This window comes from Ammodytes marinus (assembly GCF_949987685.1).
Source record: "Ammodytes marinus genome assembly, chromosome: 19".
In the NCBI taxonomy this organism is placed as follows: Eukaryota; Metazoa; Chordata; class Actinopteri; order Uranoscopiformes; family Ammodytidae; genus Ammodytes; species Ammodytes marinus.
This window is the reverse complement of record NC_137223.1, coordinates 12,756,082-12,770,077: the sequence shown is the minus strand read 5'-3', so window position 1 is coordinate 12,770,077 and position 13,996 is coordinate 12,756,082. Positions and strand designations below refer to the sequence as shown.

General features: G+C 39.4%; 1 protein-coding gene across 5 annotated transcripts in view; it reads right to left on the bottom strand.

Annotated features, from left to right (window-relative positions):
- LOC307265853 (DNA (cytosine-5)-methyltransferase 3A-like) overlaps window positions 1-13,581 on the bottom strand; it is a 52,466-nt gene extending 38,885 nt beyond the window's left edge. For all 5 annotated transcript variants that reach the window (XM_080047671.1, XM_080047674.1, XM_080047672.1 and 2 more), the window contains exons 1-3: window positions 13,455-13,581; window positions 7,536-7,744; window positions 371-469 (exon numbers count right to left, since the gene is read on the bottom strand). In XM_080047671.1, the coding sequence (XP_079903797.1) occupies window positions 371-469; window positions 7,536-7,598 (162 nt within the window). In that variant the 5' untranslated portion in view covers window positions 7,599-7,744; window positions 13,455-13,581. The remainder of the gene's footprint in view (window positions 1-370; window positions 470-7,535; window positions 7,745-13,454) is intronic.
- Between the last annotated feature and the right edge of the window lie 415 nt (window positions 13,582-13,996).

Genomic DNA, 13,996 nt, shown 5'->3' with positions numbered 1-13,996 from the left:
ACTAGTCAATGTGTAAGGGAATCCCTGTTCTTAAACACACACAATGTATCAAAGTCAAAAATAAATAAATAAATCAACCAAGTAGGCTACAGCTGCTGTGATGAGGAAAGTGATCCGTCACAGGATCTGTCAAACCCATTCAAATGTGACACTGAATTAATGCTGTTAAGTGTGTAATCACAATCATGCGTCTGCAGGCATAAATGCATAAATGTGAAGCAGTTGGAGCAGTGTTTGTGGAAAACAGTGCATGCATGTTTAGTGTATCTTTCCAGGCTTTGACAGGGGGAGTGTGTGTATAGGTGAAAAAACGTAATCAATCACTCTGCCGCAGTGTGGAGTATAAAAGGACTCTAATTACAGTACTTACAGGAAGCAGCTGTTTGCGTTTCCTGCCGGGGCGACCCACTCTCCGCTTGTTGCGGGGGCTCGCCGGCGTCCCCTCCTCGTGGTCTGCTCCATCTTCACCCTGTCCCAATTATAAAAAGAGGCCACATTAAAAGACACACTGAGACAATCGAATGACTGTGTCAAGTACAAAATGTATGTTAGCAGTGAGGTTGCTTTGAAAGCAGAATTGATTCAAGAGCTTTTGGTTTAGAGAACGCTGCAGGGGAGGGGGACAAGAAAAGTGGATAAAAATGTAGCACGCTCTTGACAGTTACAACTAAATAGAATGTCTGCAATTGTGAGCCAAATTTCACGCGTTTGTGACCTGATAACTAGAAGAGGGGTTACAGTCTTGAATTCTACATAGATGAACATCTCACTGGGAAAAATTATATAACGGTTATTTCTAACAAGATCCAAGAGTCAAGAGTCCTCAAAAGAATATGGCGTCTGTTATCAAGATACCATATAACTCATACTGTAACATTGTTTGGGCAAGTACCCTTCAAGCATTCCAGTCACTAAGTGTCCTCCCTATCTTTGATCTGAATCTGAACCTGAACCATCTTCAAATTCATATTTTTGTCTATTGACAACTTACTACCGGTCTGTTTTCAAAATGTCTTTCAGTACAATTCCAAAATCCATCATTACAACTCAAGGTCAGCCAATAATCTTTATCTACTTTTGTGTTATGTTTTTTTTACTACTTTGTTTGTCTTTATGTCGAATGTCTTACATTAGGAGGAACACCCGACATACCCTTATATATACAGTATGTTTGGCTCTTCCAGCACATTTGGGTTATTTGAGTAAAAAATTTACTTCTCAATCACTATATCTATATCTTGTTCCTTGTATACTGATTTGATAAAAAGGGGGAATAAAAAATAATAATCAAAAAACAAAGATTTCAAATCCAAGCCAAGTTTGGATTGAACAAAGCAGTTGTCAAACTATAAACAGGTGAAATATGAAAGACAAAACAAGTAAATTGTATATCTGCAGGTATGAAATCCGGCTGAGTTTATAAGGCAAACAGGATATTGTGCTACCTCTGGATTGCGGAGCACAAAAACTCGTATTAGACATTCAGTTTAGATCATTATTGGCAGTGTTTTAGACCCCTGTGGTAACCTTGATAACGGTTTTTGCACTGCCTTACAGTATATTGATGTCTTCAGTGAAGTCAGCTTGTTCCTCTGCTCAGCTCACAGCACAGACAGAGTGGTCTGGTACAGCACTCGTAGAATAGCAGCGGTTTAATTTTACAGGAATATATAAAATAAAAATAGCACGCTGCACCTGTATGTCAACTACATTGAGAATGTGTTGGGCAAAAAACACCTTTGAATCCAGGAAGAGGAAATTACATTATGAGCTAAGCTCATTTGTTGTACTCACTTTTCATTTTTGTCAAGGATTTCATAAATGGACATTCAACCCTTTTAATTACCGGTATGTCACAGCAAAAAACAAGGGCCCATCTGATCAATTTACCTCTAAATGGTATATTTAAAAAATAAATAATTTGAAAGTAAAAATGCACCTATCTGACTGTTTCTCTTCAAATACCAAATGAACTGAGTGCCTAAACTCAGGGTATCAGATATTAACTACGGATCAAATATCTGGCATATATGATGAATACAGCAATATGATGGACTGCTGTGGCACCAAAACTTGATTTATCTGTCAACCATGACTGAAGGAATGTAACTGATAGCAGATAAACTGCATAGTATAGTGACATACTGTACATGAAGAAAAATTACTGTGATTAATGTGGAACAGTCTGATCAAGTCGACACCTGATCCACTTAATAAGTGAAGTATCTCTATGTGAAAGTACTAAATACACATTTTAAAAGGCCTTTATTATGCCTGTAAATTTAACTTTACCAACTGTTACTCTGCTTAAACACAGAAATGGCTTTGCAAAGGCCTGCAAAGATGCCTAATGACTTGCTTGGGACTTGAAACACAAGTTGTCCCATCTCTGCTTTTTTGCCTTATAATGATTGGTGTCATTTTGTTTTATGTATACAATAATAAGTAATTTAATACATGCAAAAAGGAGCATTAATATAAAGATAGTTGCTGTGGTAGAAGTTAAGACCCCCACATACACTGACTACTCTCACTGTTGTCTGCCTCCACAATCAGTTACAATGTAACCAAAATATCCTTTCATACACCATCAGATAAGACAGATAAGAGTATTTTTTTCCGAGGTGCTCTCTCCCACACTGTAGTAATCTCTGGGTAGATGCAACCCCCTCCCTAATAATTTGAGGGCAACGCTTTCTATTTTTACCTTGGCTCTTTTGAGTGGCTGAGGGTTTCAGGCCGGTGCAACATTTTTATTGGACCAAAGAGGACACGTGGATGTGCAACAAAAAAAAAGATCACCACCTGCTGTATTAAGTTTATGCCGTGAAATCCTTAACATGTCGCAGTGATTTTAACAAAAGGCCATTATTTTTTATATTTTTGTTCCTTATTCAAGCTCTCTTTTAGTGCATCGCTGCCTTGGGCGGAGATTAAATGTCACTGTTACAAAGGAGAACCATTAGACTTGTGTAGTGCTGGAGACAACCATGCAGATTTAAATGTACCAGTTAAGAGGAATATCGTTATTAATCAGGGGCCGTATTCACAAAACATTTTACGGCTAAGAGTAGGTCCTAACGTGCTGATTTAGGAGTAACTCTCAAAAATAAGGGGCGTTTCACTCCTAATTTTAGGACTCCTAACTTTTTAAGATAAGTGTAATTCACAAAGCATTTTAGCGCTAAAACTAGCTCCTAAATCTATGAAAAGCTAGGAGTCCTCGAGAGGACTCCTAAGTCACTAAGAGTAAATCACAGACAATCATTTGATGGTGTTTTGGAGAGATGTAATGATAGTGAGCTTTACAAAGGGTACATTAATAGCTTTAAGGGTTTAATGATCTTAGTAAAGCTATATTTAGAAAGTATAGACACATTTATACCTATTATATTTCTATAAAAAAATATGTATTAAGTTCCTTTTCCTGCAGTTGCTGTCGGTTTACGATGCACTGAAAGTCACTGTTGGTGTCACGTTTGGGTTTAATTTGTTACTAGAGTAGGCCTATATTCCACAGGTCCGCTACTGTATAGTTGCGCGTCTCGCCTTTTTCCTTCCGCATGCACTTTACGATTTCGCCGGCTGTTGTTTCTAAATTGTGAATTTCCTGGTTTGTCGTTGTCTGACTATTGCTGCATAGTCCGCCATTGAGAGAAATACAGTGAGAGTGCATGGCGTGCAGCTCTTCAATGAGGATATGTTTCCGATTCAAATCATTGTAAAATTTAAAATGAATAGACCTATGTGGCGCTATTGTAGGTTAATTGTGAACAAATGTGTGGGAAACCCTGCAGTATCTTGGTTTCATGTTAAATCAGTGTCACTTGTCATTAATTGTATATAAAAACTCTTTACTTTAATACAGCGACACGATATGGATATCTCCCACAGTGTTTCCATCATAAATTCACTCTTAGCTCTCATTCCCTCTCAGCCAATCACTGTGGGCATAGAAGGTATGAACATGACATCATCCATAGCAACAGGGTCAACACCGCCCTCTAGTCTTAGCTAAGGAGTCCCTCCCATTCCTTAGTAAAAGTTGGTCTTATCAGCTTTGTGAATAGGTTTTAAGAAATAACTCCTTACTAAGAACTTTTAGTGCTCCTTAGGAGTACTCTTAGCGCTAAGATAAAATGTTTTGTGAATACGGCCCCAGAACTTTGCCAGACTTTTCAAACTCTGCGTAAGATAACAGAAGCAAGTGATCTATGCAGAATTCAAAGAAATTAGATGAAAGGAAGCACATTAGACACCGTGAGTGCGTCCTACTTTCTAGTGATATTGGGGTGTATTCAAGACTTGGGTGCACTTGGGCGTCAGAATATTTGTATTTAGATTTTTCCTAAGTTGGCCAAAAGTTTTTTTGGTTAAGGAAATCATTGTTTGACCATTGAGGACTTATCACATATACTAAAGGCAGGGGCATGTGGATTTTCAGATCAATTTAAGGAGTTCCACTTTTAATCGTAAGTATGTCATGCAGTGTGGGACTCCCACGAGTTTGGTCGTGGTCTTAACTTGGTCTGGGTAAAGATTGCCTGCCTTGACTAAATGTACACAAGTGTGTATACTGCAAAGAAAAACACTCAAGTTTCACTGTAGTTAAGTGTATCCGCTCTGTTTCCTGCTGTAAGTAGTGCAACCTGACCCTCAGCCTTGTGTTTCCATTATTGTCTCTTTCCTCCCCGTCTCTCGCTCCTCCGCTGGACCCCTCTGTTGCAGTTACATCGGAGTGGTTGCTAAGGTGCAGAAACTGCTTAGCAACTGTCTCCGACAGAGCCGGCGTGCTGCTGACTAAACAGTCTGATGTCACTTCCCTGACAATCAGCATAGCAACCAGCTAGAACTTGTGGTAATGGCCACCGCTCCTCTGCCTGGTGTGCTGTCCTCACAACGCACACTTAAACACACACACACACACAGACACACACACTTTTGAACGATACAAGTGTACTCAAGGAAAAAACAAAAAAAAGGAGTACAAACTAAGTTAAATATAAACCGACAGAGCGAGGAAAGCACTCAACCAAATCTCTTCAAGAATGAGTCGACACACACACACATACACACCATCCTCTCCGTCCATATATCTGAGGGCTATTTCTGTCGCCCCGGCAGGTTATTTTAGGCCACTGCAGTTGCCCAGCAACCAAACTGCAAACCAGGCGGGTAGAGGAGGATCCCATCAGCAGCAGCAGACGGCTTGTCCTCTTTTTCTTTGGAACCCAGCGAACCACACGTCCTCCTCTCTGTCTCTGGCTCCTTTACTTTTATCCAGATGATTCTTCCTACATCTCCCTACTAATTTCTGCTTCCTTTCAGTATCACTTCGAAACTGAACCAAATGCTACACTTTCATTAAGGCTATCTTTGATTTAGCCACTTTACACATTAACAACATTACATCAGTAGTACAGAAGATGTCTGATGAAGTCACTTTTTAACGCAATAAAATTGTCTAAAAAAAACTTTCTGACTGACATTTAGAAAGTCACACTATAATGGACTGAAGTTACACAACAATTCACCAATCATAGGCATGGACCTCAAGTACCTGTGTTGGACCCACTTTATTCAAAAGTATGGCAAAGTCTAATCTAACCCTTTTAGGATCCAGGACAATGGAAGTAACAACTGTGTTCTCTCAGTTGGACATAGAATGTTGCTTTTACAGATCCCTCAGCTCTTTTTTTTACCATCTACAGAGGGTAGTTTGTAGTATTTGCCGTATACACTTGGCAGCCAAGGTATTAAAACTTCATACACAAACATTAAGGTTTGTGTATGAATTTTGGGTCCTCACGCCTGATATAATATGTGCATACATTTTATTTAAAACAGTCTCAATTTACTTCCCTGTCTTTAAATCTTTTCTGAACATCATTATTTCCGTCTTCAAACGCTGTGACTCACTTGTATTTCTCTACACATTCGTTTTATTCTTTGAGACAGTTAAGTCTCAGGTAGTTCAAAAAGAACAACAAGCTGTACTTATTGGCTCTCTGCCAAAGACTGCAAACATGGATGCCAGTGAGTTGTGCAACTCTTTATATCGCAGCACTATAGAATGAACTTCAAACTTGTCTCAAATTTACGAGGGCTGCCCCAGGGCCGGGGGCTCAAATGAAAGGAGCCATTTTTCACCTTGTGTATGTCTGACTGTGTGGTAATGTGTGCGTGTTTGTATGAGTGTAAAGAAAAGACTGTTTGACACACGAAACCCTATGCTCTTCTCACCTGCATGTGGTCGGGTCAGCATAATAAAGAACTGTCACTTTAATTCTTACAAACAATAACTTATGCTAACTTGTAAGATTTTCTGTGTGTTGGCTGAACAAAAGATGAAAATTGAGATCTGAAAAGCCAAGGTAGTCGTGTAAAAGTGGTGATGGTTTAAATAATATTTGTGGCTACAAAGATAACTGTAACATATGCAGCAATAATAAGAGTAAAAGGAGCAATAGTAGTGGTGGTAAAGTGTAAAAAACTGAGTGTACCTTAATTACTGTTTTTTTCAGTACTAGTAATTAACTGAAGTGTTACTTATATACTGCATATTATTCTGGTCTTAACATATAAAAAAGTTTACAACTTTGTTGTTGTAACTAATGCATTAATATATTCCTCTTGCCTTGTCAATTTGAGATTGCTATTGTATAGTTTCTTTTTTTATTCTACTTTAATTCTATAATAACTACTTGAATTTCCTCTTTGGGATCAATACACGTTTATATTATCTCATCTTATCTTTAAAGGCATTTCCATATCCGATAATTTACAAAGGGAAATATTGTATTACGCAAATGTAAGTGTTACTGCATGTGAAACAATTTGTGTAAAGCCATCATTTGAACTACTATTCAGTGTATTAATTAGTCTGTTCCACATTCACTTAATGTAATCTATGTGCTTATAAGTTAATTCATCAGTTTACACCAATTATAATGGAACCAATCATTACTTTCACGTTTGATACTCGCTATAACACTTACCAACATGTTCAAAATAATTTGGAGTAATTATAAATTTTTTCAGTGTTTATTGATAATACACGTATAATCATTTAATGAACTGATACATTCAGGAGGACTTAAAATCTGTTTTCGCTTTCTATTCTATTCTATTTCTACTTTTGCTAGTTTAGATAGATATTGTATGCATATTTTCATGTTTAGAAACCTACACATATACTCAAGACATATAGCAGATTGAATACATGCAGTTGATACACAAATTCAAACTAATGTTCATATGTAGATTCCCAGATATTTTTTTCAATCGAGTCATATGGTGAAAGGGATTATTTCCATTTTTTTGAATGCTTGGTACACTCCTGACTTGCATACATTGCACATTGATATGTTTATACTTCATAATAAGGCACTTACAATTACTTTTCTGTCAAGTACACAAGGACTTTTTAGATCATATTGTTATTGTGGTAACAGCAGTAGCAAGTTCAATAGCTTGAAAAATAAAACCAGCTGCAATGATTAAACTGTAGAAAGAATAATCTATCCCTCTCTCACCACTTCATTGGCGGTGTCCTTCTCCGGGGGCGGTTCGGTGGCAGCGGGGCTGTTGGACGGCATGGCGGAGGAGCTGATTGGTCAACCACGCTTAGAAAGTTTCAAAAAAATGGAGCAAATCAAAACATGTGAAAAGCCCTCAGAAGCACCAGGTGCAGCTTCATTCAATCTGTCCGTCAGTCGCTCGCTCACTCAGTCCTCCCCGTCTCCTGAGGGGAGAAAAAGACAGAACACAGCGTGACGTGAGTGGAGTTACCATGAGAGGAAATGTGTAAAGTTTTAGTAAGAAATAATTCTAAACATGTGGCTGACATCTCGCTATCTATCTTCTGTCGTTTTTCAAGTCTATCCACTTCTTGCCCGACCCTTTCACACACAGACAGCCCCGAGGTCAAAGATGTCCCCCAGGTGTGTCTATGTGAGTCTCTGTGTACTGTACATGATGGATGGGGCCCCGGAAAATATTCAGTTTCCGACCAATAACAGGTTAACACACATACACAGGTGTCTTCCGAGGAATCTGCTGGAATCGGGGCAGCTTTCAACACACATCACATCATCGCAGTGTGATTGATGCGGCCGGATAAAACTGTTCCGTTTCATTAAACAAAATGACTGCCTTCAAATTGCAAGTAAACGTGACCAAAATATATAAATATAAACATCTATCTTAAAGGTCACTTATTATACAAAATGTAACTTTTCATTTTTCGTTTTTCAACCTTTAATATGGGTCTTTTTGTCAAGAGATTGCCAAAGTATGAGAAAAAACAACCTTCTCTCTTTAACTCCACTTTCACCTCTCTGAAAACCTGTGTTCAAAAACTAGTTCGATTTCTCTCCCTTATGATGTCATGACGGGAGAAGCCACGGCCCCTAATTACCAACCTAACTTAGCACTACCTCTACCTGTGAAAAGCCAGACCCCCAGATACCCCTGAATATAACCAGCAATAATATTCAAACCGGCAGTTAGATTTAGGGCCAATCAGGCTTTTTGGAAGGCAGGGTTTAAAGAACTGAGCTTTTCAGACAGAGGGTGAAAAGAGGACATTCAGCAATGGCACTGGGAGAAATGTAAAGTTTAGGACATAGAAACCCAAATTACAATTTTGAACCGGAAAATTAGCATAATATGTGACCTTTATAGGTTTTCTTTTCTAACTGTTTTGGCGGTGTAAGCTGTCTTTGAGCTCCTGAGAATATTAAAGGATGTTTACCAATGACTGGCACACAGCAATCAACAAAGGGTACCACTGGCTGTGAGTCTTATATCTGTTCAAAGATTTAAGTCTTAAGCCCCTATCTCACTGGGCTGCGACAGTGTGCGACAAGTTGGAGACACAAAATTGCGAGAAAAGATGCGAATTAGCGACAATTTTCACTTGCAGTCTCACTGAGTTGGTTCCTCACGACACGTTTGCGAATGTCCTGGCTAACACTTGCCGGGAGGTCACATTTAAGTCTCGCGAACGTCTGGCGAGCATCGCACGAACGGAATGTCAGTCTCATTTTTGTCTCAAATCAGTCGCTATTTAGTTTCATGTCGCCAAACCCTCGCAAAGTTGTCTCACATTTCTCGCACTTTCTGACTCGCTTAAACTAAATTGAGAAGGGTTTGCAACGCATTTGAGACACATGCGACGACTCTGAGACTATTTTCAGACTAGATTTGTCGCACACTTTTTTTGAACATGTTCAAAATTCAAGCGACAGGATTGCGAGGCTCTGCGACTCATGAGAGGAAATTGAGACCCCGCGAACGTTTAGCGACAGTTTAGAGACTCTCTCGCGAATGCAGTCTCCAACTTGTCGCAAACAGTTGCAGCCCAGTGAGATAGGGGCTTTACAGACTAATGAAGAAACTGAGGAGCAGACTGGGGAATCATTATGTGTCTTAGGAGATGAAGGTTTACGAGAGGATGCTTCACTTTTTGGTCACATTCAGTTCAGCTTACTCTGCTCTGAGTCTGTGTTTGCACGTTAACTGCCAATAAGGCAAGCAGATTTCAAGACAGCTACTGTAGTAAAAGAGGGACCACTGCTCACTCCAATTTAGACAAACAACTTGAAATGTTGATTAAACAGATTGTGGGAAATTACTCATGTTTTTCATTCCCCTTATTCTAAACCTGCCTCTTAACTTAGCCTCCTTGACCCCAAGACGCTCGAACCACAACCTAACCCCATAAAAATGACCCGACAGATTACAGAAAACATTTAACATAACCTGTTTTTATACATGAGTTCAAAGGCATAATACCAGTATGTCAGAGGCTGCAATTACAAATGGACAACTCCTTCATAAGGTTTCCAAAGTGAATATCTGAAATATAAGTGCAAGAACTGTGTAGAGAAATAAAAAGCTACACTATCAAAAAAAGAGACCTGGAGTAACCTGATCACCCAATACTGAAATTGGATCGGATCGGTCCCATCTCGAACGGAAATGTGAAAGTTTGGGACCACCAGCAAACAAAAACACACTGTCTTGGAGTTCAATTAGTTGATTTATCAAAATATAAGACAATGCTAATGCCACAATTCATATTATGATATTTTCTATATCAGGATATCACAAAGTATATCATCACACTTATGCTAAGGCCATAACACAAGTAAATTCAACTACAATTTCCCTTTGGGGATGAATACAGTAACTATCTATATACAGTTGCTATGTTCAAGTGCGGTAACTTTGTGTCTTTTTCACAAGTAGTTCTATCAGGCAATGCAGCATAGAGCAGAAGTACCATAGCTATGCAAGGCCGACTTACGCCACTTTGGGAACCTGGGGGCAACATTAAGCTGTTTGGGCTTTAGAAACACTAGTTCCTCCCACTCTCTTTGCATTTAACTAGTATCATGTTACCTGTAAATATCCATGATGTACATAACACACTGCAGTCTGCATATGGCAGCTGCATTTTATTTGACCCAGAGACACTGTAACAAATCCCTTATAGATACTGTCCTAACGATACCTTCATAGGAACATTAACTGAAACAGCAAAAGCAGTAAAAATTGAGTGTAATACAATTGAATCACAGATTAAGATCAGTGGTTAAATGTATGACCAGATGTATTGAAAGATTAAAATGGACACCTGCTCCCTTTTTTTGATTTAGAGATGGGATTTCGGGCTAAAAAAGAAAAATATTTGACATATTCCCCATTGGCCATACTTCAACTGCACATTAGGATACAAATTACACCATACATGACGGCATTAATCAAAGTAGCGTCCTTTTCACTTATTTAATCCTGCGTGAGCAAGTTGGGGGTGAAGTCTTTGCAACCGAGTCATTTCAGTAGTGTACTTTGTTCAAACACACATACTGATCACTATTCAAACACAAAATATTAAGATACAAGTAAACAGTATGCGTGTGCCTATCAGAAAATTTGGATCTTAATATGTCACTTTGGGAAATTTTGACAGCTATTTTAACACCATTTTCTAATACGTTATTGACAAAATATGGCTTGATTAAACAATAAAATGATCTATAGTTAAAGAAAAAAAAGAAATGTAAGCTATAAATCATTTAAATCATGCACTTGCAACATGTGCAACATGTGACATTTAATTGGTCACTTCTACAACATCTATGAGATCAAAATGCTTGAACTCCTTTGATAGCGTCCATTTTGCTTAAATACTCCTGCGTGAGCATGACAGGCGTTGCGTTTTTGTACTGAGTCAGTTCAGGAGTGTGATTTGTTCAGACACATACTGATTGCAATCTGGACTCAAGAGATCAAGACTTAGGTCAAATGTATGTGTGTGACTATATAGGAAACTGGATCTCAGCAGAAATGCAGCCAATTTGTCTGGCTTTCCTCAAGATGTATTGTACAGTATGTCACTCCTCACGCTGTGGCCTTACATCACTTAAGACAACAGGCAGCCGGCCAGGGTTACCAGCGGAAAAGACAAGGGTGGAAACTTTTGCAGAAATGGGTATCCACCCCACAACCCCCAGGGGGGCTCAATGCACGAGTTCCAGGCTCAAGGCCAAACTACTCCTCCAAGTTCTGCATATTGAGGTCACCTACACACGTGACCTCACACAACCATAGTTGGTCTATACACACTCATTTTAATAGTTTGAGTCTTCATGCAGCAGTGGTTTACATTAGACCATATAGCCAAAGGCCCAAGCAGAAGCCTCTACTAGTAGGAGGAGAAATGGTTGCGCAGAGAAAAACCTTGAGAGGGATGTCAAAATATTGAGAGTTAGGCAGCAAGATAGGGAAGTGGGTGATTTGTCTTCAAAATAAAAGCACAAAATAGATAGCTCAATTTGAATGCCTCAATCTGTTTTATCATTCATCTTAAACTGTCTGTCATACTGCTGTAACATTATAGTCTTTTTTTAATTGGCACAGCTTTGTATATTTGCTTGAAAGACATCATTATCAAACCAAAAGGTTATCTTGTAAAAAATTACAACCTTGTGACAGATACACAGGTGTTTGGTACAGGAGGTCAAAGTAATGCATTCTTGAAAGCAGGTAGGTCTTGTTATTCATCTGAAACTTACATCTTTTTAAAATTTCTATGGCAATCTCCATAGAAATCTAAGTGGGACATAGCCAGGTTTTAGCCAAAACAAGGTTATCTGAGGTAATCGTAATTCAAATCGCCCCAACACATTATGTCATAACCAAACCTAAATGTTTTACGCAAAAAAAAACAATTCGATCTTTAAAATGTTTTTTATTTAATAGATTTGTCATCTGAAACATGATGGGTCAGGACTACTTGATTGTCATAAAAATGAATTATGAACTATTTGGTTGGTTGATTAATTGTGTGAGCCATATTAAAATAAAAACATTTGATTTATTCACTGTTCCAGCTTCTCAATTGTGAACATTTCTGTCTATTGTGGAATAAAATTGAACACATTGGGCTGAAGGACTTGTGTTCAGATAAAATGGAAAGCTTTAAGATGTTACCTTAGACTAGAGGAAATTGTGAAGAGTATTTTTAATTTTTTTCTGACATCTTATTGACGAAATATGATTTGATTGAACAAGCAAATAATGACAACCTAATAACCTATATAATAAACAAAATGTTTTAGCCATAATTGAAATTTAAATCTTAAAGAATATAAATTCAAGTTCAGGGGTTGAAACGTGAGAAAGATCACCTGTACAATATAGCCTTCATTTGTTCAAAATGCTTTAACTTCCTTGATAACAAGTCTGTTAATGAGACTTTTATTTTTAAAGTCTCTGCCGGACATGTCGTATTTTTCCTGCGAGTTTGACGGAGACCAGTTTTATGGCAATTAATATTGGGAGCGACCTCAGACGGCCTTTACTGGACGGCCTCTCAAAAACGGTGTATAATCCCGGTGGGGGTGTGGGTGGCCGGTGAGAGACACGTGTCTGACAATGTAACCGCGATAAGCTTTTAGTGGGTCAGGTAAAAAACACACACACAAATACACACACACTCACGGCGGCGCGTTCAAGACCGAATGCACTCAGTAACCTCGGCAGGCGCGCGCCCGTCCGCGGAGCCCGGCGACGGTTCCGCGCGCTGATGTGTCTGTCTGCATCTGGTGTATGAAGAAGAGGACGGTGCGCTCCGCTCTGGCGTTACCTGCTGGTGCCGTGGGGGTGGTGGGGAGCTGGGGTGTTGGGGTGTACGGCCGCACTGGACAACGTTTAACACACTGTCGAATGGCTGTCCGGTGGCCGTGATTTGTTTTACAAAAATAACTCACCAAGTTCACTCGCCCCGCGCACGAACCGCTCCGTCTTCACGCGCACATCATCTGATAAAACGGAACCAACAGAGCTCGCGAGCGATGACTTTAGGAAATGACTGTAGCGAACTTAGCAGCTGTAACGGGTGCCGGTGTGCGTTCACGAGCTAAAAATGTAATGTTTATATTTACCGTGTCGTCCGTCTCTCGGGCACACGGACCCTGATGGTCGCCGCTCTCTCTACTCTCGTTCACGCTCGATATCACTCTCTCTCTCTCTCTCTCTCTCTCTCTCTCTCTCCCTCCTCGCGCTCCAACGGGTCTTCTCTCTCCGCTGCTGGCTGGCGCTCCCCCGCCTGCTTCTCTCGACTCTCTCTCTCTCTCTCTTTCCAACGACAGGCCTGCTCGCTCTCTCACGAGCCGCAGAGGCTGCCGCACCGGATAGAAAGTTTCCGCTGGGTCCTAAAGTCTACAATTCAGCGCGCGCACACACACGCACGCGCGCACTCATGTACACACACACAGACACAAACAATTTTCAAAAAATGTCAATACCGAAGAGTTATTAGACTATTTGTGGGATTAACAAACACAACTGGTTTAGTGATTTTTATGATAGATTGCAGTCAATAAAAATATAAATATAGCTTTTATTTTCTCTTTGTTTATAAGGTGTTATAATAATAATAAAATGCCTACATTTATTCACACAATTCACAAAGTGATTCACAAGA